The 24,126-nt window shown below is 55.0% G+C and overlaps 1 protein-coding gene across 7 annotated transcripts in view; it reads right to left on the minus strand.

Annotated features, from left to right (window-relative positions):
- The window catches only part of Crocc (ciliary rootlet coiled-coil, rootletin), a 43,979-nt gene that overhangs the window by 14,514 nt on the left and 5,339 nt on the right, over window positions 1–24,126 (minus strand). For 2 of the 7 annotated variants that reach the window (XM_006538800.4, XM_006538801.3), the window contains exons 3-21: window positions 21,800–21,941; window positions 19,891–20,045; window positions 15,794–15,979; window positions 15,622–15,705; window positions 15,486–15,547; window positions 15,242–15,407; window positions 14,791–14,897; window positions 12,258–12,494; window positions 11,771–11,867; window positions 11,002–11,085; window positions 10,473–10,703; window positions 9,810–10,009; window positions 6,698–6,880; window positions 5,534–5,678; window positions 4,537–4,683; window positions 4,003–4,233; window positions 3,209–3,402; window positions 2,824–2,951; window positions 1,652–1,821 (exon numbers count right to left, since the gene is read on the minus strand). In XM_006538800.4, the coding sequence (XP_006538863.1) occupies window positions 1,652–1,821; window positions 2,824–2,951; window positions 3,209–3,402; window positions 4,003–4,233; window positions 4,537–4,683; window positions 5,534–5,678; window positions 6,698–6,880; window positions 9,810–10,009; window positions 10,473–10,703; window positions 11,002–11,085; window positions 11,771–11,867; window positions 12,258–12,494; window positions 14,791–14,897; window positions 15,242–15,407; window positions 15,486–15,547; window positions 15,622–15,705; window positions 15,794–15,979; window positions 19,891–20,025 (2,787 nt within the window). In that variant the 5' untranslated portion in view covers window positions 20,026–20,045; window positions 21,800–21,941. Of the gene's footprint in view, window positions 1–1,651; window positions 1,822–2,823; window positions 2,952–3,208; window positions 3,403–4,002; window positions 4,234–4,536; window positions 4,684–5,533; window positions 5,679–6,697; window positions 6,881–9,809; window positions 10,010–10,472; window positions 10,704–11,001; window positions 11,086–11,770; window positions 11,868–12,257; window positions 12,495–14,790; window positions 14,898–15,241; window positions 15,408–15,485; window positions 15,548–15,621; window positions 15,706–15,793; window positions 15,980–19,890; window positions 20,046–21,799; window positions 21,942–22,369; window positions 23,135–24,126 lie in introns of those variants that run through there. The other 5 variants (XR_881420.3, XR_001784132.2, NM_172122.2 and 2 more) reach the window with 5 other exon arrangements.

Consider the following 24,126-nt stretch of genomic DNA (forward strand, 5'->3'; position numbering starts at 1 on the left):
ACAAACACCCCAGAGCTAAGAGCCGTGCCACCAGGTCACTGCAGGGCAGGGCACTGGAAGCTGTGCTGAGGTCACCTCAGGTCTGTGAAGACAACAGGGAACCCCAGTGGCCTGGGATGAGAACAGGAATGCCCCTGGGGAGGATGGTCAGCAGCCATCCAGGGAGGGGGAGAACTAGGCCAGCAGTGTAGCCTGGAGGCTGGGACACGGTGACAGTGGGCCAAAGCCACAGGCACAGGCACTGGTCTGACCAGGTGAGCTGTGGCACTGAGGGCTAAGGGGACAATGGGGACCCCCAAGCCCAGGTGATAGACAACCCGAATGTTATTTTTTAAACTTTTAGGTTTATTCATGTGTGTGAATATTTGTCTGCAAGTATGTCTATGCACCATGTGCACGCCTGATGCTTCTGGCGGTTAGAAGATGGCATTGGATTCCCTGGAACTAAAGTTACAGATGGTTGTGAGCCATCGTGTGGATGCTGGAAACCAAAACCAGGTCCTCTAGAAGAGCAGCAAGTGCTCTTAGCTGCTGGGCCATCTCTCCAACTCTGTTCAGACAGCTAGAGGGTTGTGTAGAGGAAATAAGGCTGGATGCAAAAAACCTCTGGGACTCAGACTGTCAGAGAAGCTGAAGAGAATACAGGCTTGTGGGCACTGACAAGGCCAGGAAAGGTGGTGCCAGGGGCCACAGCGCATGGCTCACTGGGAACATGATACAGCCATGGCAAGGACAGCTTTCTCAGGGTGAGGGCACTGCCTGTCTCTGGTGGTGGGTGAGGCCCTTCTTCAGGCGCTGCCCTGCCACCTACTGGCCATATGTGGTAATTTCCACCCAAATCCGTGGAGGTGGGGGACAAGGGAGGCATCTTTTTCACCACTCTATGAGTCCTGCACGGGGACCATAGCTGTTGGAGGCCGCCCTGCCCAGGCTGTTTTTGAAGCCCTGTCCTGGGAAACACTCCGTGCTGGGGATTCTCAAGTAACAGGAACTGCCAGGAAATTTACTAAGCACTTGGTGGCTGCGCTAACCCCTTCACAGGACCCCATAGCAATCTATCCGTTTCTATGGAAGGAAAAATGAAGGCACAAAAACCTTATATGGCATCAGTGGAGTGAGACCAAGGTCAGACTCAAACTCAGGAAATACAAGCTGACTCAAGTGTGCAAGTGACTTCCCTGGCACGCCCTGCCCTGTCAGTCCTGAACCTTATTGATGAAGTAGAAGCTTTCTACTGGACACTTGTTTGTTTTGAAACAAGGCCTCTCGTCATGTAGCCCTGGCTATTCTGGAACTATGTAGACCAGACTGGTCTCGAACTCTAAGATCTGCCTGCCTCTGCTTTCTGGGTGCTAGGATTAAAGGTGTACGCCACCACACCCTGCTTTCTGCTGTATGCTACACCGGCCTTGCTCCAATGACTGTGGGTCTCCATCAGGTTTAGACCTGGTTTGGGGCCTGGAGCTCTATGTATCTGATAAGGACAACCACCCTCACCCCTTATCTTCTCAGCTACCCCCAGCTATATATCCTCATATCTTCTATGGCAGGCATCTGTTTCACAGATATGGAAACTGAGGCAGGGCAAGACAGAGGAGAGCACAGAGACAGGGAGACTCAGAGCCCTGCCCACTCCTCCCCAGGACCAAACCTTCTCATGCTGCAGTCTCTGGAGATCCTCCTCATGGGCTGCCCGCTGCTCCCGCAGAGAGGCCTGTGCCTCCCGCTCGGCTTGCACTAGCTTCTGGGTCATCAGCTCCTTGTCCAAGGCTGCCTTCTCTTCTGTGGATGTTACCTGCTGCCGTAGGCCTGCCAGCTCCCCTGCACAAGAGGGACGGATGGCAGGAAGGCAGGGCTGAGTCACATGTCCCTCTGGACCGGCAGACTTGGGCTGTATGAGCCACACGGGCAAAATCAGGTGAGAACACTTTCGTGGCACCAATGCTGACTTCCTTGAGGGAGTGGCTCACCCCTCTGGGTACCAGTTCCCCACCTGCCTCACGGGCTCACTGGCTCTGCTCTCCTCATGGACAGGGGACAGAATGGCTGGTGAAAAGGGCACCACAGAGAAGAAGGATATCAAAGACACAGTGTCTCTGTCACTGACACGCTTGCTGGGTCAATGCAATCCATATGCCCTAGCACATCACAGTACTTGGCTTGGATGATGCGCCTGGTTAGTTTAACCTCATCCTCGTCAAAGACGATGCTCCAAGACCAGCAACCACTCAAGCTTTATGGAGTGTCTCCACTAGGGACAGTGCCCCTCACTGAGGGACAAAGCAGGAGGCATGTCCCACCTGGACCTGTGTATGTCGCCCAGGTGTGAGCCCAACAGCATTGCCCTCCCTGGGTCTGTGTGACTCTGGAAAGTTGCTTTCCATGACCCCCACAGCTGCTGAGCTACTGTGCTGAGCTGGAAGGACCGAGTACAGAGTGTGGGGCGCGTGCGGGAACCCTGGGCTGGGACCATGGGACTGAGATTCACGACAGCAGCTGATGGAGCCCAGAGTTCTCTAAGGACCTCAGAACCCTCCAGCCTCCCTGATGACGAAGCAGCAGCAGCCACAGCTGGCACTCTGCCAAGGCCTTCGCTAGCTCCTTCACCTCATCCTGGCAACAGGCTAGGCAGGTGGCCATGCCCCTACCTCTGGTGCCAAAGGAACCTAACTCAGAGAGGGAAGGGCCTGTTCAGGGAGCCATGTGACAGCCCTGGATAAGGAACCCAGGCCAGCCATAGCCATGCACCTCACTCAGGGCTCCTAACTTCTGACTGACTCCTGCTTAAGTCTAGCACAAAGCCCCAGGACTCAGCCCCCATACCAGTCAGAGTTTCCTTGGCCAGCAGCAGGGCTTGACTGTCGGCTTCTAGCTGCTCTCGGCGGGCCTCGAGCTGAGCCAGCTGCCTCTGCACGTCAAATAGGCTGCTCTCCAGGGCCTCCTTCTCCAGGCTGTAGCAACATCGTCCCTGAGGCCTTGGAACTCAGCCTCCCCAGCCCCAGGTAACTGTGGGTCTTAGGGTGTGGCCAGTGTGGGCCAAATGCCAGCCTCCCTGCCCAGCTAACCCCGGCTCCCTGAGCGAGGTGGCATTGGTAAGCCAGGCTCTTAAGTAACTGCTCCACTGGGTTAACCCCGGGGCGTGGCTGGTCAGGGTGTGGACCCAGCACGCCCCCTGCAGGGAGCGGGGCAAAGCCCACACCTTCCTTACCGCAGGCGAATGGCCTCCTCTGACAGGGTCCGGCCCTCCCGCTCTGCTGCTGCCAGCTTCACTGCCAGGCCAGCCCGCTCCTTGGCCATAGCCTCCTTCTCCCGGGCAGCGCGCTCCAGTGCTTCCACCTGCCGCTGGGACTCCCGCAGGGCTTGCTCCAGCTCCTGGTCCCGTCCACTCAGCTGCCGGGAGAGCTAGCCAGCCCAGGGACAATGAGCAGGAGCCTTGGCTGGTTCACCACGCAGCACTCGAACGTGGGGTCGGGCCCAGCCCTGGCCTCGTAGCAGGAGGCTGGGCTTTGAGCACGGACTCTGCACTGGTATGCCTAGGCAAACCCTAGCCTTTCCTATGTCTACAAACGCACATGAGAAAAAACAAGGACCCCAGTCACTCACTCTGCCCTGTGCCCAAACCTGAGAAGCTCAGCAAATGGTAAGGAGAGCAGCTGGTCAGGCTGCTTTGCAGGGCCTGGAGCCCTGGAGCCCCGGGACCCTAAGCTGCCTTCGGGCTGTGTGGTTCCAGTTTCCCACCAAACTTTCTACTTTCACCAAATAGGATGGATCTTCACCAGGGCTGGCCCAGAGTCAGCTTGTCCTCTAAGTGACAGAATTTTAGTCTCAGCGATAGACAAGTGGCCCGGATGAGGGGTATAATAGCTTGCTCAAGGCCCTTAGCTAGCAGAAGTGAGATATGTATGAACCCAGAGGCAAGTGCCTGAGCCCGTGGCTGATTCCAGAATATCACGTGAGTGGCCAGGAGCCCCTACCCACAAATCTACATGGGGCTCAGCCCACCTGGGCCAACTGCTCCTGCAGATGGCTGCGTTCGCTGCGCAGTACAAGGATCTGTTGTTCCAGCGCCTCCCGGGCCTGCTCAGCCACACACAGGGAGCCCTGTAGGCCCTGCCTCTCCACCTCCTGCTCCAGCCTCAGCTGCTCCAAAAGTTCCTGCTTCTCCACGGCCATCGTAGTGGCATGTTCTGCCTGCTGCTGGCGGCCCAGGAGTGCCACCTTTTCTTCCTCTAGCTGTATGGACAGAGATTTGAGGAGCAAAGGGACTCTCCCAGGACCGGGATGTCCCTTCCTTCATCCTACCAACGATCACAGCCAGTCAGGGATGGCACGCAAGGGAGAAGGAAGGGTGTCCACAGGGTTGAGAACCAAGCACCAGAATAGAGCAGGGCCCCCAGAGCATCCTTCTATGAAACACAGAAAGGCAGTCAGGATGAAAGATGGACAGCAGGACAGACAGGGGGGGGGGCGGTGAGCCCAGCATGTCTCTACAGTGTCTCCCTGGTGGAGGGGACCTCGCGCTGGTATACAGCATACCTGGGCGATAAGGCGGTTTAATTCCAGCTTGTCCTGGGCGAGGCTCTCATTCAGGGCACTCATCTTGGATAAGGAGTCTCGCAGGGAGGCCTCCTCTGCCCTCAGCTTGGTCAGGGAGAGCTCCAGCTGCGCTCGGCCTGCTTCAGCCTGCAGTGGGGACAGGAAGGCAACAGTGGGGGAGAGAGCCAGCGAAGAAGACCCTTACAGACTGAGCTGGGGCCGAGGAGAAAGGGTTGACATGAGTCAGACAATCCCCACTAAAGAAGGCTATCAGGAAGATACCTCCTACTGAAGAGCTGCCCAAGAAAGGAACGAGAGGCAGAGCCAGGGGGCAGCTGCAGCCTAGGGCGCCATCGTACAGAGCCTAGGCCACCAGAAGTGGGACAAGCACCTTCCAAGGACTCTCAGGACCATGACCCCCAACTTCCTCAGCCCCAGAACATATTTCCACAGAAAGGATCAGGTGACCCTGAGCTTCAGGCTCTGGTCTCAGGAGCCCCTGAAGAAGCAGGGATCTGTGGCCTAGGTCAAAAGTCAGCCTGTGGGGCTAGGGAGCTGGCTCAGTGGGGAAACCTCATACCGCTCAAGCAGGACGTGAGTTCCTGTAGCAGCTGCATGCAGAAGTTAACAAGGTTAGTCCTAGTGTCTCTACAGCATAGTGGAAGCAGGCAGGAGGACCCCAGCAGCTCAAGACCCAGCAAGGGGCAGTGAAGGGACTTAAATAAAGTGGGAAACATGGTCGGACACCAAGGCTGTCCTGACTTCCATACAAACACCAGTGTACAGGTGCACAAATGCTAACATGCAGAGAGGGGTGGGGGATGAAAGGGGGAGGAGTATGGGGGAGGGAGATTTAAAACACAGTAACAGATAGATAAGAATAAAAAGTCAGTCTCTATCCAGAGGAAGGGGTCAGCAGCATGCTCAGCCCACAGCCTGACGTTGAGTGGTCTGGCTAATGGGAAGAGCCATGAGTCATGTGGCTGACAGGACTCACCTTGGTTAGCGCCTCGGCCACCTCTGCCTTCTCCGTCTGCAGTACATCCCTCTGCAGTATGGCGCAGCTCAGTGCCTCCCGCACCTCCACCAGCTCCTTAGTCAGCCCTGAGCGCTTCACCTCCAGCTGTTCCAGCTGCCTATGGCTGAGGGACAGACTCCTGTCACTTCTCTGCTCTGTACCCCATGCAGGACACAGGATGCTGGGCCCGGGCGAGTGAGGCACTGGTAGGATTGGAGCACAAGAGCCTCTCCTACAAGGACAACCTAGTCCACAGCCTCAGCTGTGACTCTGGGAGCCAACTGTCACATCTGTACGGTGCCATACAGGTTCAGATGGCGCCTGCTGCCTCCAAGGCTTAGGAGCAACTGCACACCCACTGACCAACGCTCTAAGCATGACCAGTGCCTGTGCCTCAGAGACACAAACAGTGCAGGGTGAAATCCTGGCTCTTCTACCATCTATGCGCCCTGGGGCAAGTTTCATGACCCCACTCCCAGTGCCTCAGTTTTTACTATGTATAAAATGGGGCTGCAGGGGGCTGGAGAGATGATTCAACATTAAGAGCGAGCACTGGGAGTTCTTCCAGAGGACCCCAGTTGGATTCCTAAGACCTACAAGGTAGCTCACAGCCATCTGTAACTCCAGTTCCAGGGGATTCGACACTCTCTTCTGGCCTCCATGGGCACTATGCATGCAAGTGCTGTACAAACAGGTATGCAGGCAAAACACTCATACCCATAGAAGAAAAAGTAACATAAAAAGACAGCTCTCCACAAAATGGAGAGACTTCTCTAAATCTCGGAGTTATGTGGGGGGTTCAACAAGGGACATGTGCTGAAAGTGGTCTCTGGCACTTCTTGTGACTGCCACGGTATAGTGGTAGTCACTGCCACTTTTTGTTCTTGTTGTCTTTTGAGACAGGGCCTGTCTACATATCCCTGACTACACTGGAACTCACAGAGATCCTCCTGCCTCTACCTCTGAGTGCTGGGATTAAAGGTGTGCACCACCATGCCTGGTGTTTTAAGTTTCTTAAATGAGAATTATTCATCTTGAATCATTCTAATCACCTCCTGGACCCACGGTGACTGCCATTCCCAAGTCTCAGTGTTCTGGAGTGGGGCTGTCAGTGTCACCCAGGGAGGAGGATGAGCAGCCCACCTGCGCTCCAGCTCCCGGCGGGCCCGGGCGCCCTCCTGCACCGAGTCCTCCTGCGCGTCCTCCAGTTGGTTATGCTGACGTTTCAGCTCCTCCTGGGCAGCCTGCAGCTTCTCCAGCTCCTGGCGCAGCTCCTTAGCTTGCTGCTGGGTCACCTGCAGGCTGTGGGTCAGGTTCCCCTTCTCCCTATAGGACAAGCAGGCAGAGGAGAGGGAGTTTCTGAGGCTACCCTCCCCAAGGGATGGTGGCTGGACTGACCACTCTGACCACTGGAGGCTGCTGCCTCCAGGAAGCCTTCCCTGATGCTTTCACAACTGACTCATCTCACTTACACCACCCAGCACTGAGAGCCTGGGTCTCTTCCCCAGCCTGAACACTACAGCCCCAGAGGAATGGATGGAGATGCTGGTGTCACCTCTAAGCACCCCAGCACATAGAAGAGGCCAGGGCCAGGTTCCAAGGACACACAGGCATCGATGGATAGATGGCCAGGAACCACCTTGTCACCCTCAATCTAGCAAACTGGACAGAGCTGGATCTGGACCCAGGGCTTCCCCCTGCATGGAGCTGCAGCATGCAGACAGTGGACCACAGAGAAGAAGCCACTCGGAATGCCCAGGGCTCACAGAGAATGGCTGTCTTCCAGCTCCATAGTCCTGAACAGAGGTTGGCTGGGGTTCCTAGGTCAGGCTGAGGGTGGCCCACTCTGTATACAGAGTGCCAGTCCCCCGGTATGCTAACTACCACGGTAGAAAACAACTGGTGTCATGATATTAAGAGCAGATGGAAACGAGGTTCTCACCATGGACACAGTTATTTAAAAGGCCCAGTCCCTTCCCTTGGGAGGAAACCAAAGGCCGGGTCTCAGGTGAGCCCCCTGCTACCGCCATCCCCACTCAGAACAAGAGTCTGGAAAGTCTTCTAGCTGCTGTGTGACAATGACTCTGACAGACACACAGGCACAGCACCCGGCAAACAATCCGGAATACAATAGGTTTATGAATGTGCACACACGCACACCCTGTGCCTCCATGCTGTCAGGGCTATAGAAGGCAAAGCCAGCGCTCCACCAGGGTCAGGATAAGCAGATGAGGCTGGGGTGTACGTATGTGTGTGTACATGTACTTTGAGTTCGCCTCCATTTTCTTTCTCCTCTCTCTGTTTTGTTTCCTTTTGTTGCTGTTTTTTCCAGACAGGATTTCTCTGTATAGCCCTAGAACTCCCTTTGTGGACCGGGCTGGCCTTATAATATAGCCCCAGCTTGCTTGGAACTGCCGTATAGTCTGGGCTGACCTCAAACTTGAAACGATCCTCCTGCCTCAGTGTCCTAAGTGCTGGTTACAAATATAAGCCATGAGTCTCTGTTTTTCTTAGAGACTTGTTTGTTTGTTTGTTTGTTTGAGACAAGGTCTCACTATGTAACCCTGGCTGGCCTAAAGCTCCCAATGTAGACCAAGCTGGCCTTGAACTCACGGAGATCTGCCCACCTCTGCTTCCTAAGAGCTGGGGCTAAAGGCGTGGACCATCAAGTCCAGCTTTCCTGTTTTATTTAGGAAAAGCAGACTTAAAAAGCAACAACAACAACAAATTTAAAAACTACCAGGTAGCTAAGAGGAGAATAGAAGAATGTCTCATTAGAGGAAATGCTATTACATTTGAATTATTTTTGTGTGCTGTATGTGGGGTGAGCCTGACACATGAGTGGAGATCAGAAGTTAACAGTTATGAATCAGTTCTTTAGGGTACATGCTGCCCTCACAAGGCGCACTTCCATTCTCAGCAGCCACCCTGTGTGGCTCATGGTCACCTGTAACTCCAGACCCACAGTTGACAGCTCTGGCTTCTGGGAGTACTTATGCCAACATGCACACAATTAAAAAAAAAAATCCTCTTTTGCCGGGCATGGTGGTGCACGCCTTTAATCCCAGCACTTGGGAGGCAGAGGCAGGCGGATTTCTGAGTTCGAGGCCAGCCTGGTCTACAGAGTGAGTTCCAGGACATCCAGGGCTATACAGAGAAACCCTGTCTCGAAAAACAAAACAAAACAAACAAACAAACAAAAATTCTCTTTTAAAAAGTCTCAATCGGGGCTGGCGAGATGGCTCAGCGGGTAAGAGCACTGACTGTTCTTCCAAAGGTCCTAAGTTCAAATCCCAGCAACCACATGGTGGCTCACAACCACCGGTAATGAGATCTGATGCCCTCTTCTGGTGTGTCTGAAGACAGCTACAGTGTACTTGTGTATAATAATAAATAAATCTTAAAAGAACAACAGTAAACATTTAAAAAAAAAGTCTCTATCAGGGCATAGTAATATATGACTTCAATCCCAGCACTTATGAGGCTGGGCCAGGCAGATCTCTGAGTTTGAGGCCAACCACGTCTACAGAGTAAGTTCCAGGACACTCAGGGCTACAGAGAGAAACTCTGAATTGATAAATAAATAGATATATTTTTTAAAGGATTGTCAGGCTGGAAAGCTGGCTCAGAGGTTAAGAGCACTGACTGCTCTTCCAAAGGTCCTGAGTTCAAATCCTAGCAACCACATGGTGGCTCACAACCATCTGTAATGAGATCTGATGCCCTCTTCTGGTGTCTCTGAAGATAGCTACAGTGTACTTACATATAATAATAAATAAATCTTTGGGCCAGGGTGAGTGGGGCCTGGATGAGCAGAGGTTCTGAGTTCAATTCCCAGCAACCACATGAAGGCTCACAACCATCCGTACAGCTGCAGTGTACTCATACACATAAAATAAATAAATAAATCTTTAAAAAGAATCGTCTCTAGGATAGCTGGGTCGTAGCTGAGTGGTCGTAGCTGGGTCGTTCCTGTTCTTCCCTGGCATGCACCGGGCCTTGGGTTCATTCCCAACAAGAGGCAACCAACCAGCAGGAAACAGTTCAGAACAGGACTAAGAGCAGAATTCTAGAATGGTCTATAGCCACACGTGGCAATGGGGCACTTGAAATGTGGCTAGAGTAACAAATGATTTTTTTACTTCCTTGAAAACTGAATTTTCCCAGCTGGCTGGTGGGAGCCCTCGGGCTGGAAGGCCTGGCTGGTGAGGCCCAGCGCCTCCTGCCGGCCCCTCGTGCCCCCCCCTCCCCGCACCTGCTCAGGAGCTCGTTGGCACTGCGTAGGCGCTGGGCCTCGCGCTGCGCATCCTCTTGGGCCTGGGCTGAGGCTGCTGTCTGGTCCCGCAGGCGCTGTAGCTGCTCCTCCAGGCCACGCCGCTCGCCCTCACTGTCACTGAGCTGCTTGCGTACGGAACCCAGCAGTTCTTGGCTGGCTTCATAGCGTCCACGCATGTCCTGGGGTATGGGGGTGGTGGGGTCTAGAGAAGCCCACTCACTCTCTTCTAACAGCTCCATAACACTGGACGAGCCTGGGGCAGCCGACATCACCCCCACACACACACTCACACACACACACTGTGCCCCCACCTCCCTGCGTCCCCCGATCTGGCAAACCGCCCAAGAACCCCGCCCCTAGACACTGACTCCACCCACAAAGGCCGGGCCACGCCCCCTCATGCCCTCCCGAGTCACCGCCTCTGGGTTCAAGCTTTCTTTAGCCTTGGCTCAGATTCCTACTCACAGATTTGTCTGATGGTCCTAGCCCCAAGTTTTATCCACTTTTCTTGGGCTCTAGCCCCCATTCTGTGACATTCTCAGCCATCCAGGCACTCCGGACTCTGATTCTTTCTAGAACTCTCTATCAGCAGCTATGGTCCCCGGTCCCGCCCCCGCCCCCGCCTCCTGGGTCTCTGACTACCTGAACCTGTAGCTGGCGCTTGTGCAGGGCTGAGTGGATCAGCGTGAGTGTGGAGGAGTCGGAGCAGGCTGGGGACAGGCCTCGGCGCGGAGAACGACCTCGACCCGGAGAATGCCGCGGTGGAGTTGGAGTCCGCTGGCCAGAGAACCCGCGCAGGCTGCCGTCAGAGGTGTCCGCAGTGCGCTCTGAGCTGCTGAGCTGCACACCACTCTCAGTGTCAGATAGGGCAGCCTTGGGGGAAGGAGGAAAAAGGTGTAGGGGTTAGCTGGTCACAGGCAAGGACCTTTTCCCCAAGAAGCCTTCCTGAGTCCATACCCACCAGTGTGCAGCCTGCCAAGCAAAACCCTCACTGCCCTTCAGTGCCATCACGGTTCTCACAGGGGCTAAGGGCAGCAAGGCTGGGTGAGAGCCAGCAAAGGTGAACAGGTCCCACCCACTTCCCCGTTCATCCCAAAGTTCCAAGGCAAGTAGGTAGAGGTGGGAGGGGCTCAGAAAAGCCTGGCCAGCCCTGTGTGGGCTGTAACCATACCTGTGCCAGGTCCCTCAGGGTCTGCTGCAGCCCCTCTCCATCCTCAGTGTCCAGGGTTGTCTGTTCCTGAAGCCGCAGTGACTCCTAGTGACAAGAAAGATTGCTCATAGCCGGGCGTGGTGGCGCACGCCTTTAATCCCAGCACTTGGGAGGCAGAGGCAGGCGGATCTCTTGAGTTCGAGGCCAGCCTGGTCTACAAAGTGAGTTCCAGGACAGCCAGGGCTATACAGAGAAACCCTGTCTAGGGAAAAAAAAAAAAAAAGAAGAAGAAGAAGAAGAAAGGTTGCTCACAGTCTATGACTATGCCAAAGTATGAAGTCGCTCCTTCCTGGTGCCCTCAGGTAGCAGTTAGGGACATAACACACAGGCCTACTGCCCCCACTGAACAGATGAGGCCCAGAGACGCACAGTACCCTGTCCCAGTCACCTGGCCTAGTGAGGAAGAGCCCAAACTACCCTACAAAAAACGTGTGGCGCCCAGGCGGTGCCCTGGGGATATGCGTCTCCAGGGGAGCAGTGGGCGCCCAAGAGGGAACCCAAGCCCTGACTCCCCACATCCTGGACTGGAGACCCCTTGGGCTTTGACTTCCTGAACTGTGTAATGGTTTGCTGCAGAGAGGGTGGAAGGGGACAGAGGAGGTGGATGTCACTGTGCTAAGCCTGACATGTACCATGAGGGCAGCACCCAGTCTGGATGGGACATTTAACATGGCCCAAGCGGCCTGGCCCTCAGCCAGCAGCCATGGATTTGGCTGGCGCCACATCTTACCAGGGCCTCCAGCTTGTCAGAGAGGGTCCTGTTGACCTGGTCCTTCTCTGAGTTCTGATTCTGAAGGTGCTCCACGGACAGGGCCAGCTCTGTCACTCTGCAGGAGAGAGCAAAAGAGGTGAGTGGGGGACCTGCTGCTGCCCCTCAAACTCACCCGAGTATGTCTGTGTTTCCTGAAACTCCTCAAGGACCCTAGGATCTACCTCCCTGCAGATGGGACCTAGAGTAAGTCACTTCTCGCCTGGGGACCTGATTTCTTAGCTGAAACATGGGGACGGGGTTGCAGCTGCCTCTCACAGGAGAGCAGTGGGGGCTCAACCAGGAGGAAGGAGTTAGGGGTTACACACGTCATCAGAGGTCAAACACGGAGCCTGGAAAGCTCACCCAGGCTCCCCAGGGAAGAGCCCAGCCCTGGTAAACACCGTCCCGAGGCTCCAGGTGACCCCTCTACAGGGGACTTAGCTGTGGACGGGCTGCTCCCACCCACCTGGCACTGAGATCAGCCTTGTCCAGGTCACTCTGCACCTGCAGTTGGGCCAGGTCCTTCTCCCGGAGCAGCTTGGCCTGTAGCTGCTCCTCTAGTTGGGCCTGCAGCAGCTTTTGCTTCTCCAGAGCTGCCTCTGCCTTGCTCTCAGCCCGATGCAGGCTGGCACTCAGTCCGAGGCCCAGCTCCTGGACAGCCCGGGATGTGCGGACGAGCTCCCCGCCCAGCTGCAACAAGTCCCTGAGGAAGAGCAAAACAAGGGGCTGTGTGTGTGTGGTGGCCCCCATGTACAAATCAAAATTGCCCTGACCTGTGACACTCACTATCAGAGCAGGGAAACAAAGTCCAATGTGAGTGAAGCTACGGGGAAGTCGGCCTGGCCCTATGGCACTGATGGGAGGGTAAGTGGCTAGGACCCCAGTGGAAGGCACCTAGGAAAAGCCCTTTGCATCTATGACACGGCTTCCATAGGCCTAGCACGGAAGTAATGGCAGATGGTTCATGTGGTATAGCAGGAGTGGCAATCCTGACGATGCCAAACATCCATCAAAAGAGAGCTCACTACCACACAAGGGATGGAGATCCAGTCAGCGGGTCTTAGACCCAAGGAAGACCAACAGGGAAGCTACTCCTGACGGGTATGCCTCCCAGGAAAGCAAGCAGATGAAGAAGGCTCTTCAAGCACAGCTAAGCTGAGCTGGATGGAGGCACAAGTTTGCCATTCAAGTTCTCAGGAGGCAGAGCAGGAGGCTAGCATTATGGGCTAGCCTGGACTCCGGAGTGAGACCCCTGTCTCCAAAAAATGGTTGTGGGGGCAATGAGATGCACTATGTGTAAAGGTGCCTGCTGCCAGGTCACATGACCTGGGTGGGCTTGGAAACCTACATGGTAGAAGGAGAGAGCTGACTTACAGAAGTCGTTCCTGGCTATTACACGTGTGCGCACACACGCGCACACACACACACACACACACACACACGCACACACGCACACACGCACACACACACATGCACGCACACACACACACACACACACACACACACACACACACACACACAATAAACGCAAATTGGAGAAGCAATGATAAAATTATACAGCGTATATACACCAAAAGACAAAAGGGGTATGTGACAGATGGACAGACAGACAGACAAGGAGTGGAGTGGGAGATAGCTGCTTTATTTGCTTTATAAGCTAACCCAGGAAAGCCACGTAAGAAACTGGGGGTCCTCACTTGCCCTGAGGAGAGGGGGTCACATTGGAGGGAGGGCAGACTTCTCACCAGCACCGTTTTGAAATGGAAACCCCAAGTATGTGCCCTAGTCAAGGATAAAATAGGGAGGTCAAGACAGGAGGGTTCTCTGTGAGTTTGAAACCAGCCTGAACTACACACCAAACTCCAGGCCAGCCAGAGCTACATAATGAGATCCGGTCTCAGAAAAAAAAAAAAAAAAAAAAAAGGTCTCCATGCTAATAAAAAAACAAGGCCCACTTTAAAGTCCCAATGTGGGCTCACTCTCCGCATGAACTACAGTGCTGAGTATCCAACAGCAGGGGGCAGGCGAGTGCCGCACAGTCCATAGGCATGTGCCCCGGCCAGGGGGCTCCTGTGGGGGACAGTGCACTGCCGAGGTTCTGAGTATTGCCAAGAAAACAGCAGTCTGTGATGTAGCCGCAGATCTGTGGCAGGGAGGTTCTGAGTATTGCCAAGAAAACAGCAGTCTGTGATGTAGCCGCAGATCTGTGGCAGGCAGGCTCACATAAACACAGGACAGCAAAAGCCAGACTATGGGAATCCCTGAGGACAGCCAGCTGTTCCTGAACAGACAGAGACTCAAGAGACCCAAAGGAAAAAAGTTTAGCCAGGAATGGTGGAAGACACAGACCTGTAGCCCCAGCACTTGGAAGAACAAGATCCAAGCACGAGGCTGGGGCCTCACTCATGCAGAGCCCCAGGTTCAGTCCCCAGCCGTACATAATCCCGGCATGCTAGCACACGCCTGTAATTCCAGCACTCAAGTGGAAACAGGACGATGGGAAGTTTAAGGCCATCATCCGCTGTACCGTGAGGATCTGACAGCCTGGAATACATAAGACTTGAACTAAAAAAAAAGATTCAAAAATTTAAAACTCTGGTGGGCATGGTAATGTCTGCCTTTAATCCCAGCAATCAGAAGGCAGAGGCAGGTGGATCTCTGAATTTAAGGCTAGCCAGAGCTGCATGGTGAGATGATATCTCAAAAATTTTTTGTGAATATCTACAGCTCCTGATCCAAACAAGCTATGACGACAAAAAGACTTCAAGTCTGAACTCATTTAGTCTCTGCTGTGTGACCTGAGATGGTCACTCAACTTCTCTGATCTTCGGTGTAAAATGGGGGAGTAGGAGAGTTCCTGTCCCAGAGTGGCTCTGAATGCAGTAGGAAGAGCGTAGTCCAGTTGAGCCCCAGCAATGCCTCTTCCTGCCAGCTGCCTCTGCATCTGCAGAGACGGCTCATCCAGGGCAGGATGCACCCTGCGCCCCCAGCAGCCTCACCTCTCCGTGCCCATCTTCACCTCGCTGGCCTGCCGTCGGAGCCCCATGACCTGCCTCCAGAGGCGGAGCAGGCGGCTGTGCTCGCTGCTGAAGTAGGTGTTGAAGGACTAGGGAGAGAGATGCTAGGGTCACTGCTGCATGCCTGTCCTAGGGGCCTGCCAGCATGGCCTAGGAAAGGACCCGTGTCTTCCTGAGAAGCAGAGAGCACTCAGGGCCTGGAGAGACCTCCCAGCTGCCAGGGAGTGACCATGACCATGGGTTGGTCACTAACTCTCTACATGCAACAGTGACATTACACTTCACGAGGAATGGAAGAAATGGCCAGTCTGGCCCCGGGCATGTGTGACCAAGGCCAGCTCTCCCAAGAAGGCCGGGACCACTATGGTCAGGCTCCCTGTCTCTCTCTGGACTTGACTGAACCCCTGCAAGGACGCCCCACTGCCCTGCTCACCTCTTCCTCGCGCCTCCACACTGCCTCCCGCTGCTCCAGCTCCTTACAGCTGCGGGTCCAGTCACTGGTCACCTTGCGTATGTCCTCGCTCAGAGCCTGGTTGGCCAAGTTGGCCTGGTCCAGCTGCTCTCTCAGCATGGCATTCACCTGGGCCAGGCTGGCACTTCTAGGAGGGGTGGGGGGTGTTCAGTGGGCACTTGCTCACTTATCCAGAGGGTGCCCACGGGCTGTCCCACCCCCTCACCTCTGCTGTTCCTCCTCTAGGCGCAGAAGAGCGCTGTCCAGGTCCTGGCTGTGTTCTGTGTCCTAGGTGAGGAGGAGGGGCGTCAGGAGGAGAGCAGAGGCAGGAAGGTCTACGCCTGCCCCACCCTGTCACCCACCCTCAGTCGCTGCTGCTCCAGTTCAGTAGACCTGTCCATCAGCTGCTTCTCCAGCTCTGAGCACTGCTTCTTGTACTGCAGAATCTGGCAATGTGCAGGGGGCAGCGTGAGCCCAGAGGTGAGGGCCAAGTGAAGTGGAGTGAGGGCAGGGGTGGGGGTGGGCAGCCCTGACCTTGGCCTGCAGCCGCTGCACTAGCTGGGCCTGCCGCTGCTGGCCCTCCTGGTAGGCCTGCAGCTTGCGCCGGTAGGAGGACTGCTCCTCCTGCAGCTGCCTCCGCAGCTCCACGCTCTGCCGCACCAGCCCTCTGGGCTCCTGTGCCTCCAGCTCCCCAGTTTCCAGCCGCACAGCCTGCTCCAGCTGCAGGGAAGGGCCCTGGGTGAGAGTCCTGTGCCTCCTGGGAAGCGGGCCCAGACCCACAATGCCTTGCAACCTGATGGCCATGCACTCCGAGGAGCAGTTACAGGCAGGTAGGTCCAGGATGCCGTGCACATGAGCATACAGACAGAGCAGGCATTGGCACACAGACAAGGCAATGCACACAGAGGCATACAGAGCATGGCACACAGATAGGACATGCTTGGGCATGCAAGGCAGACATGGGCACACAGATGGAGCATGCTTAGATACACAGAACAGGCACAGACATGCAATGCAGACATGAGAATATATGTGGGGCGGGCACGGGCACACACTGATAAAGAAGGTACAGTAACAAAGGCTGGCTATGCGCACATGGATGGGGTGGGCATGGGTATACAATCAGAACAGGTATGGCACAGACAGGCCACACAAGAGACAAGCATGCACATGTGCAGTAGACCTGCCACCATGTCTGCACATGTATGGTCCTGCAGGCAGACAGTTAAGTGCCCACCCCCTCCGTGCATGCGGCTACTCCTAAAGAACAGAGTCGTCCCACTATGGTTTCTGCCTCAGACTTCTGCCAGGTCTCCCGACCCCTCTTTCTTCCCTGAGGCAACCTCAGGAAAGCCTGGATTTTTGTTCCCCACTGGATTTTAGTACCTAGCACATTGGCTGTGGGGTGGGATGGCTCACACCCAGGGACTGTTTGAGACCACTGAACTAACAACTTCAGTACATGTGAATCTACTCAGAGCAGAGGTATCAATACACAGAAGATCTGAGCTCACAGAGAGCACCTGTAGCAAACACAGGCAGTCTCGACCACCCCAGGCTGACACGGAGGAGCCCCAGCAAACACACAGCCTTAAGATCCATCTGTATGTGCCCTACCTAGCACCTGCTCTGCCCCTCACCCCCATCTCCCTCACCTCACAGGACTCCTGTCTAACTTCTTCCACTCCAGCTATTGTGCAGCGTGCCAGCCCCGGTACCCTGGGCACATAGAGGCCTGTCCACTAGCCCCCTCAAACCTGTCTGGGTACCTGATGGTCCTGGCTGCTCTTTCTGGGGTCTCCCAACTTCTAGCTGTCAGGGAAAGGGGCTGAGAGGGGAAAGGCCAAAGATGAGCACACTTAGGGTCATGAACACACACAGGGGACCGATCCCTAGCCCAGATGACCGATGCTAACCCACGCTTACCATCCATCTCCCAAGCACCCACGCTAACCAGCAGGACCCTCAAACACACACACACAAGTTAGGGCCACCAGTCAAAGGGAAGCCAGCAGGATGGGAGGGCCTTTCTCATCCACACTAACCAGAGGCCCAGGCTAGGTCAGTGGCCCTCCAGGCCTATACTAGCCCAGTACACCTGGTAGATGCTGAGAGCCACCCACAGTGATGCCGGTAGGCAGGGTGACTGTGTCCCCTGGGATAACAACAACAGGAAGGGGTCAGCACAGTACACGGGGCTGCACTGTGAGCTGAGGCTGCTAAGGGGGGTGGCAGCAGGAACTTCCTCTGAGTCTCTAGCCCAAGCAACCCGAGAAGTGGGCAGTGCCCACATCTGTCACATAGCCCTGGAAGGTGTGTGTGTGTGTAATGTGCTGGTGAGAGTGGCTCACCCTGCATGCCTTGTATACGCTGGGTGTGTGCTGACACCTCATATCTGGGCCTTCTCACGCTCCTGGGTGAGGTGCATTTGGACAAGGTCTATGGGGGTGGTGCAGGCACTGTGTCCATCGGCATGTACCAGGACATGAGCTTAGGTATCTGTGAATGTCAGAGGGACCTGGGGAGGACACTCTGGGCTCCGTGGGCGGGTCACAGGTGGTGGCAGTGACTGCACATGCGCACGAGTGAGTGCCTTTGTGAGCTGACCGACAGCTCATGCTGGCTTCTGGTCTTTTGTTGTCTGTGTGCAGCCAGCCAGGAGACGTGCAGAATGTGCCGTGCTATTGGTTCTGGTTATGTGGCGATGCTGTGACTGTCCACCCAGGTGTTACTGTGCCAGGACAGGACTGTGTGTGCTCTGGCTACATATAGTCTGAATGTCTGAGGATGTCTAAGCCCTGGCTGTTCTGGAACGCCAGATCTCGAGAGATCCTCTCGCCGCTGCCTCCAGAGTACTAACAGCATATACCACCACCTCCCAGCTGGGTGGGTTTGTCTCTATGTGTTGTGTTCTGTGGGGTCTGTCTAGTTGTGGCCTGCGATGTGTGTATTTGCACATACATGTGACACTGGCACTATTGGCGCCTGTGGTATGGAGGGGTTTTGAGCAGTAACTAGGGACTCCACCTGCTTCCCCAGTGCTCGGTGCCAGGCTACTGCAGGCCAGACCTCACCTCTCTCCACAAACTCTGCCCTTTACAAAACAGCCTTTCCATCTGACTTGCAGTTCCATTAGAAAGGAGCTGCCCCAAGAATGGATGAAAGTAGTTTACTGTCTCCCTTAGCAACCGTTGCTCTCCTGCCCCATTAACTCACTAAACCCTGGTTGCCATGGACACATGAGGGAGGGGGAGGACCCAGGGAGTCTGTTCTCTAGAGCCCTCTCTCTCTCCCACGAATCTCACTATACCTGTTTCTTGGGGACACTGAGGACCTAGGAGGTGCCCTCTGGGAGTCCTGCGTCAGTTTCTCTACAGGACATGCAATGACCAGAGCATGAATCCTGGCTCACGTTCCACTCCCTATTCCGGGGAGATGTGGGGTTTGAAGGATGCAAACAACCTCACTGATTGCCCCCTACCCAGTCTGCCAGGCCTGTGTGGCCACAGGGCACCTGTCATCTGCAGGCACAGGTTGCCGTATGCACTGTACAATCACAGCCCTGGACCTGTGGTCTTATCCAGCTCCACTACGGGGCCTCAGTTTCTCCATCTGTAACCACTAGGTTTTTACGCTCTCTGTGGACCCCCTCCCTCCCCCAGGAAAAGCCTTCAAGGTCATTTTCACCTGATCTCTGCCTCCAGGTGGGGTCTCACCCAAACTGTCTCAGGCACACAACCATCAGGAACGTAGGCTGTGTGTGCCAACATCTGAGGGGAAGATCTGAGTGGACACAGCCCCCCAGCCCCACTGCAGACCACACAAAAGAGAAGGGACTACCTACTTATTCTACTCCCTTGTCAATCTGGGGCCAATGTGAGCATCAGTTGCTGAAGTTGGCACCAAAAAGGCAGTCCCCAGGGGACTGACACTGTGTCCTGGGTCAGAACCAGGAGGTTGGCTCTGACCCATCAACAGTACCAACCCAGTGCTCCTACCACCCTGTCCCTGTACCCCCTGTGGACTCTAAGAAATGAATTCTGTAGTGTCCTTGAAGCTAGGGGACCCCTATGAGGCCCCCACTCTGCTCCTTAGCAAGCCCCAACAAGTCAGAGGCGTGTTTGAGCAAGCAGACCAGGACATGGTCATACCCCACCACCAGAGGGTGTTCAGAGATACACATGATACAATACAAAGGCTTCCATCAAGATAGGGCCTCCCACAAGCATACACTGGACCCTATAGCAGCCAGCAGGCTCTCTGCCCCCGCAAAGGCTGTGACATGGGTCATGGCTCTTCCTGGGCTCTCTCTGGGCCTCTATTCTCTCTTTGGTTAAATGGGCATCATCAACTTTGGTACCCTAAATTTTGAGCACATTCCTGGCACATTGGAGGCTTTCCATATAGGGAGCTACTATTACAACCGTTATCCCACCTGTCAGTACACACTCCATCCTCCACACACTTCTATATACCTCCAACCGCCTTCAGCTCCCTCCCGGCCGCCAAGCACCCAAGGCCACTCTAGTTGGCAGCACTTTATAGTCTAAACCAGATATCTATCCTTCCGAGGCCCATGGGCCTGGTCAAGGCACCTCCCTCCCCGACCCAGGCCGGGCCGCAGCACCCACCCTCTCATTGACAGCATTGTACTTGATGGCCAGCTCATCCCGCTCTGCGCGGCTCTGGGCCAGCAGGTCCTCCACGCGGGACAGCTCCTGCTGCAGCAGCTGGTTTTCCTCCTGCAGCGACAGCAGTGAGGCCATCTCTGGGACCTGGAGTGGGGCTGACAAGGGACAAGGGCTGAGGTTGACTTCTGGCTAGAGTGGAGGGGCACTAGCCCCCACATGTGTTCTACTCATTCCTGAGACAAGGTGGACTGGACCTGGGAGGAACCCGGGTGTGTGTGGCTGCAACACCTAGGGGCCAAGAAAGCTGGGAACAGGAAGGTCGGCAAGAGAGGCCAAGAGCTAGATTTGTGTACAAACAACTACAGCCCTGTGGCCACATCCCCAGAACATACAGGAGGAAGGCTCTAGCTAGGAGTCAGGAGAATGTCTTTCTGCACCCACCACCCTCGAAACACAGAGCTCTGAAATCTTTTTTTTTTTTTTTTTTTTTTGGTTTTTCGAGACACGGTTTCTCTGTGTAGCCCTGGCTGTCCTGGAACTCACTCTGTAGACCAGGCTGGCCTCGAACTCAGAAATCCACCTGCCTCTGCCTCCCAAATGCTGGGATTAAAGGCATGTGCCACCACCGCCCGGCTAAAGCTCTGAATTCTTGCTCCCTCCTTTTCTGAGGACTATTCAGGTCTCAATTTTACTCATCTGTTAAATGGGTGGACTAATGTTAGCCCATGGTAAAGCTTTACTCAAAGGCAGGGCTTCTATACCTTTGCTTTGTTTCCTTGTTTTTGAGATAAGGTCTCCCTAAGCAGCCTGAGCTGGCATGAAACTCTTGATCCCCTCCCCCACCCCTCAAAGGCTGAGATTTTAGGCAAGCACCATCACACCCAGTTCTCTCAGGACCTCAGAAACTATGGTGTAGCAGTGGCACCTAGCTTGTAACTTTCACCCTGAAAAACAGGGACACACACTGCAGGCTTTCTAGCCTTTGGGGTGGGGGTGGGGTCATTAAGCCTCCCCACCTTTGGGAGTCACAGCATCCCTCAAAGAGGGCTGTCCACTCAAAGAGACAGCCCTGGCCTGATACGGAGTCTGAACTGGATAACAGCAGCCATACCACTAACGAACCAGCTGGCCTTATGTCCAGGCACTCAGGCTGCACAACCAAGTTATGCATGCTGCACCCCAGGAGGACCTGTGGCCGGCAGCTTTTGTGCTTTTTAAGCCCCTATAAGAGCCTGGTCTGAGCTGGCCCCAACCCCATCCCTTAGCCTCAGACAGCTCACACCATCTCCGGTAGAAAATTCAGTATCTGGTGTTCAAATCTGAAGCAATGAGTGGAAAGGGCTAGCCCCGCCCTCTCTTAAAGCTGTGCCACATGGGGAGTAAATAAAATAATTGCATCTCAGGCTCTGGAGGCTCCTTCATCACAGAGCTGTGCCTGTCTCCCTATGTGCATTCAAGGAGTAGGGTCTGGGGCTGAGCACGTGGATCAGCACATTAGGGCACTTGCTACACACAAGCATGAGTATCTAAGTTCAAATCCCAGCACCCATGTACAAAGCTGGGCATGGCCCCTCGGGCACCTGTAACCCAAAAGCGACTTGGCAAAGAGCCGAGAAAATCAGTAGGACTTGCTGGCTGGCAGCCTAGCTCCAAGCTGTGCGAGATCCTGAGGTAAGGGAAGCGGTGGAGAACACCAGAGCACTTCTTTGTCATCCTCGTGCTCACAGGAAATGTACCTGTACACACGTGTGTATGAGCCACACATTACAACATACATGTATTCGCGCACGTGTGTGCACGCTTACCGACACACACACACACACACACAGCACTACACTACACAGCAGCACCATCTGTGTCCCTGCTGCTGAGAAGGGAGAAGGACCTGGACAGGGTAGGGAGGTGGTACCTGGGGTCTCAGGCCGGGAGAGGTTGCTGGCGATGACCTCCCTGGCGCAGACAAGCAGGCTGGCTCCCTGGAAGTCCTGGACCCGGTTCTGCACACTCAGGCTCTTCTCTTGGTTTGGTCCCAGAACACAGTTCTCCAGAGACTGTGAGAAGAGAGAGTTTTCAGGGATCCTAGACCCCTGACTTCCTGGCCTGAGAGTTGGGCAAATCCTGTGGCCCAAGTCCTAGAGAAACTAGGAAACAAGGGTAAACTGCAGAGAGCGCCTGCTCAGTGTCTCTCCTAGCGCTGGGCCCCAGCAGGACCTGAAGGGCAGAGAAGGTAGGAGGATCTTGCTGTGCCAGAGGCCAGTAATCCCTAAAGTCCACGAGGGGCCCTTCCCCCACTACTGTGCACTGAGATTAAGGAGTCCCAGCACTGGCCTGTGTGGCCCCCTGACCTGCAAACTGCAACCCTCGCACACTTCCCCACACTTCCCTCCACTCACCACCTCTCACCACTACTACAAGGTCGGTTCTTCTGCCCTGCTCTGCCCCTGGACAGGGTGGACACGGCCCGGCCCTCCGGACCCACCTGGATCACAATCTCCAGTGCCAGCTGAGCCTGCAGAGATCCTGCCAGCCCCAGGCTCATGGAGAGGGGGGTCTGTGGGCACTCCACAGCCCCCCTCCTCAAAGTACAGAGGTCGAAGAGCGTCTCAGCTACATGCACCAACGCACTAACACACCAATGCCAGGCTGCTGGGCTGAGCAGCCCGGCAGATTAAGCTTAAATCCGATGGTGCCCCCACGTGACTACGCAGGGGGTGGGGAGGGACTCAGAAGGGAGAGGAGGGGAAGAGCAGCAGGAATCAGAGGTGCATGAGGAGGGAGGGCCCAGACAGCACTCAGGGAGGAGACCATGAATGGTAGGGAACAGTGTTCCCCACTCCCTCCTCCCTCCCCAGTCTGTGGGCACTGCAGCCTTACAAGCCCGGCTGCCCGAGGCCAGAGTCCCTAGCTCACAGAGCATCTTCTCTGACCCGGAACGGGCGAGCTCACGTGGTCTGCTCAGAACCTATTTACAGCCTGCTGCTAGGCAGGGAGATGCTTGTGCACTACAGGTTGGAAGCAAAGAAAGCAGGCGCTCAGACAAGACTAGGAACTGAGCCGGTCCAAGCCCCGCCCCCGGCTGTGTCCCAGCATCCTCCTGTGTCAGAGCTGGCACCATTGAGCTCCTGGGAGCAAAGCATCTGCCCGTCCACAGCACATAACTGGGTGCCAGTTCACCCAGGGAACACTGGGTAAACATTGTCTTCACTCAGGAGAAAACTCAACGTGCACAGTCCCTGGGCCCCCAAAGTCTGAGAGCAGTTTCCCTCCCAGAAGCAAGGAGGCTGTGTGGCACAATGGTAAGGACCCGGAGTCGATGGCCTGCCATGTGTTAGCAGTATGGTCCTGGATAAATTACCTCTCCTGGCCTCAGTTTCCCTATCTGTAAACGAGAGTAGGGTCTTTGAGGGAACTGAAGGGTGCTGAAAGCAGGGAGGGGTTCAGAAACACACAGGGCAAGGCTAAGCTCATAGCAGCTCACTTTAGCACTTACCTGCTGGTTTCTACTCTCCAGGTTCCTGAGTTCTAGGGTGTGTCAAATTCATCTAGTCCTCCTATCAGCCTATTTCCGGATGAGCAAAACAAGGCTCAGAGGGGTGGAGGACTCACCTATTCAAGGTGACACACTATGAAGAAGTGTAAGCCTGAAGCTCACCTCCCCTTAGACCAAGCAGACTCCCCAAAATGCCTAAAGGGCAAAGCCAGGCCCCTTGGTCTTCAAGACCTGCTGCGGTATCCAAGTCAGAGAGAAGGATGCGGTAGGCGCTGCATACACACACTTTAGTCCAGACTGGATCGCTTCTTCCCAACTAAGGAATCCGTACTGCATATGTTTCCAATGTACACCTGGACAAGAAGGTAGGCGCCCCCAAGCTGCTATGGAGGTCTGGAGGCTACCAAAGAGAGCAGCGCAGAGAGAGAAGGGGAGAGAGGACGTTTTACCGGGAGAGTTGTACAGACACAAGCTGAAGAGAGTACAAGCTAGACACAGGACAGAAGAAGCCAGAGAATGAGCCGGAGGCAGAAGATTAGGACAGATTGCCAGAGTTAGTACTAGACCAAGCAGAGCAATTCAGTCAGCAGCTGAAAGAAGCCAGTCTGAACCAGTCAGTGTGGGGAGAAGTTTCGAGCCAGAACAGTTGACCAACCAGCCCGTGTTCAGAAAGAGCTAGAAAGGGTGAGCTTATTCAGCAGTAAGTCTCAGAGGCTGAAAACACTCTAGGCCTAGATAAGATTGTA

Source organism: Mus musculus, chromosome 4 (genome assembly GCF_000001635.26).
Source record: "Mus musculus strain C57BL/6J chromosome 4, GRCm38.p6 C57BL/6J".
NCBI lineage: Eukaryota > Metazoa > Chordata > Mammalia > Rodentia > Muridae > Mus > Mus musculus.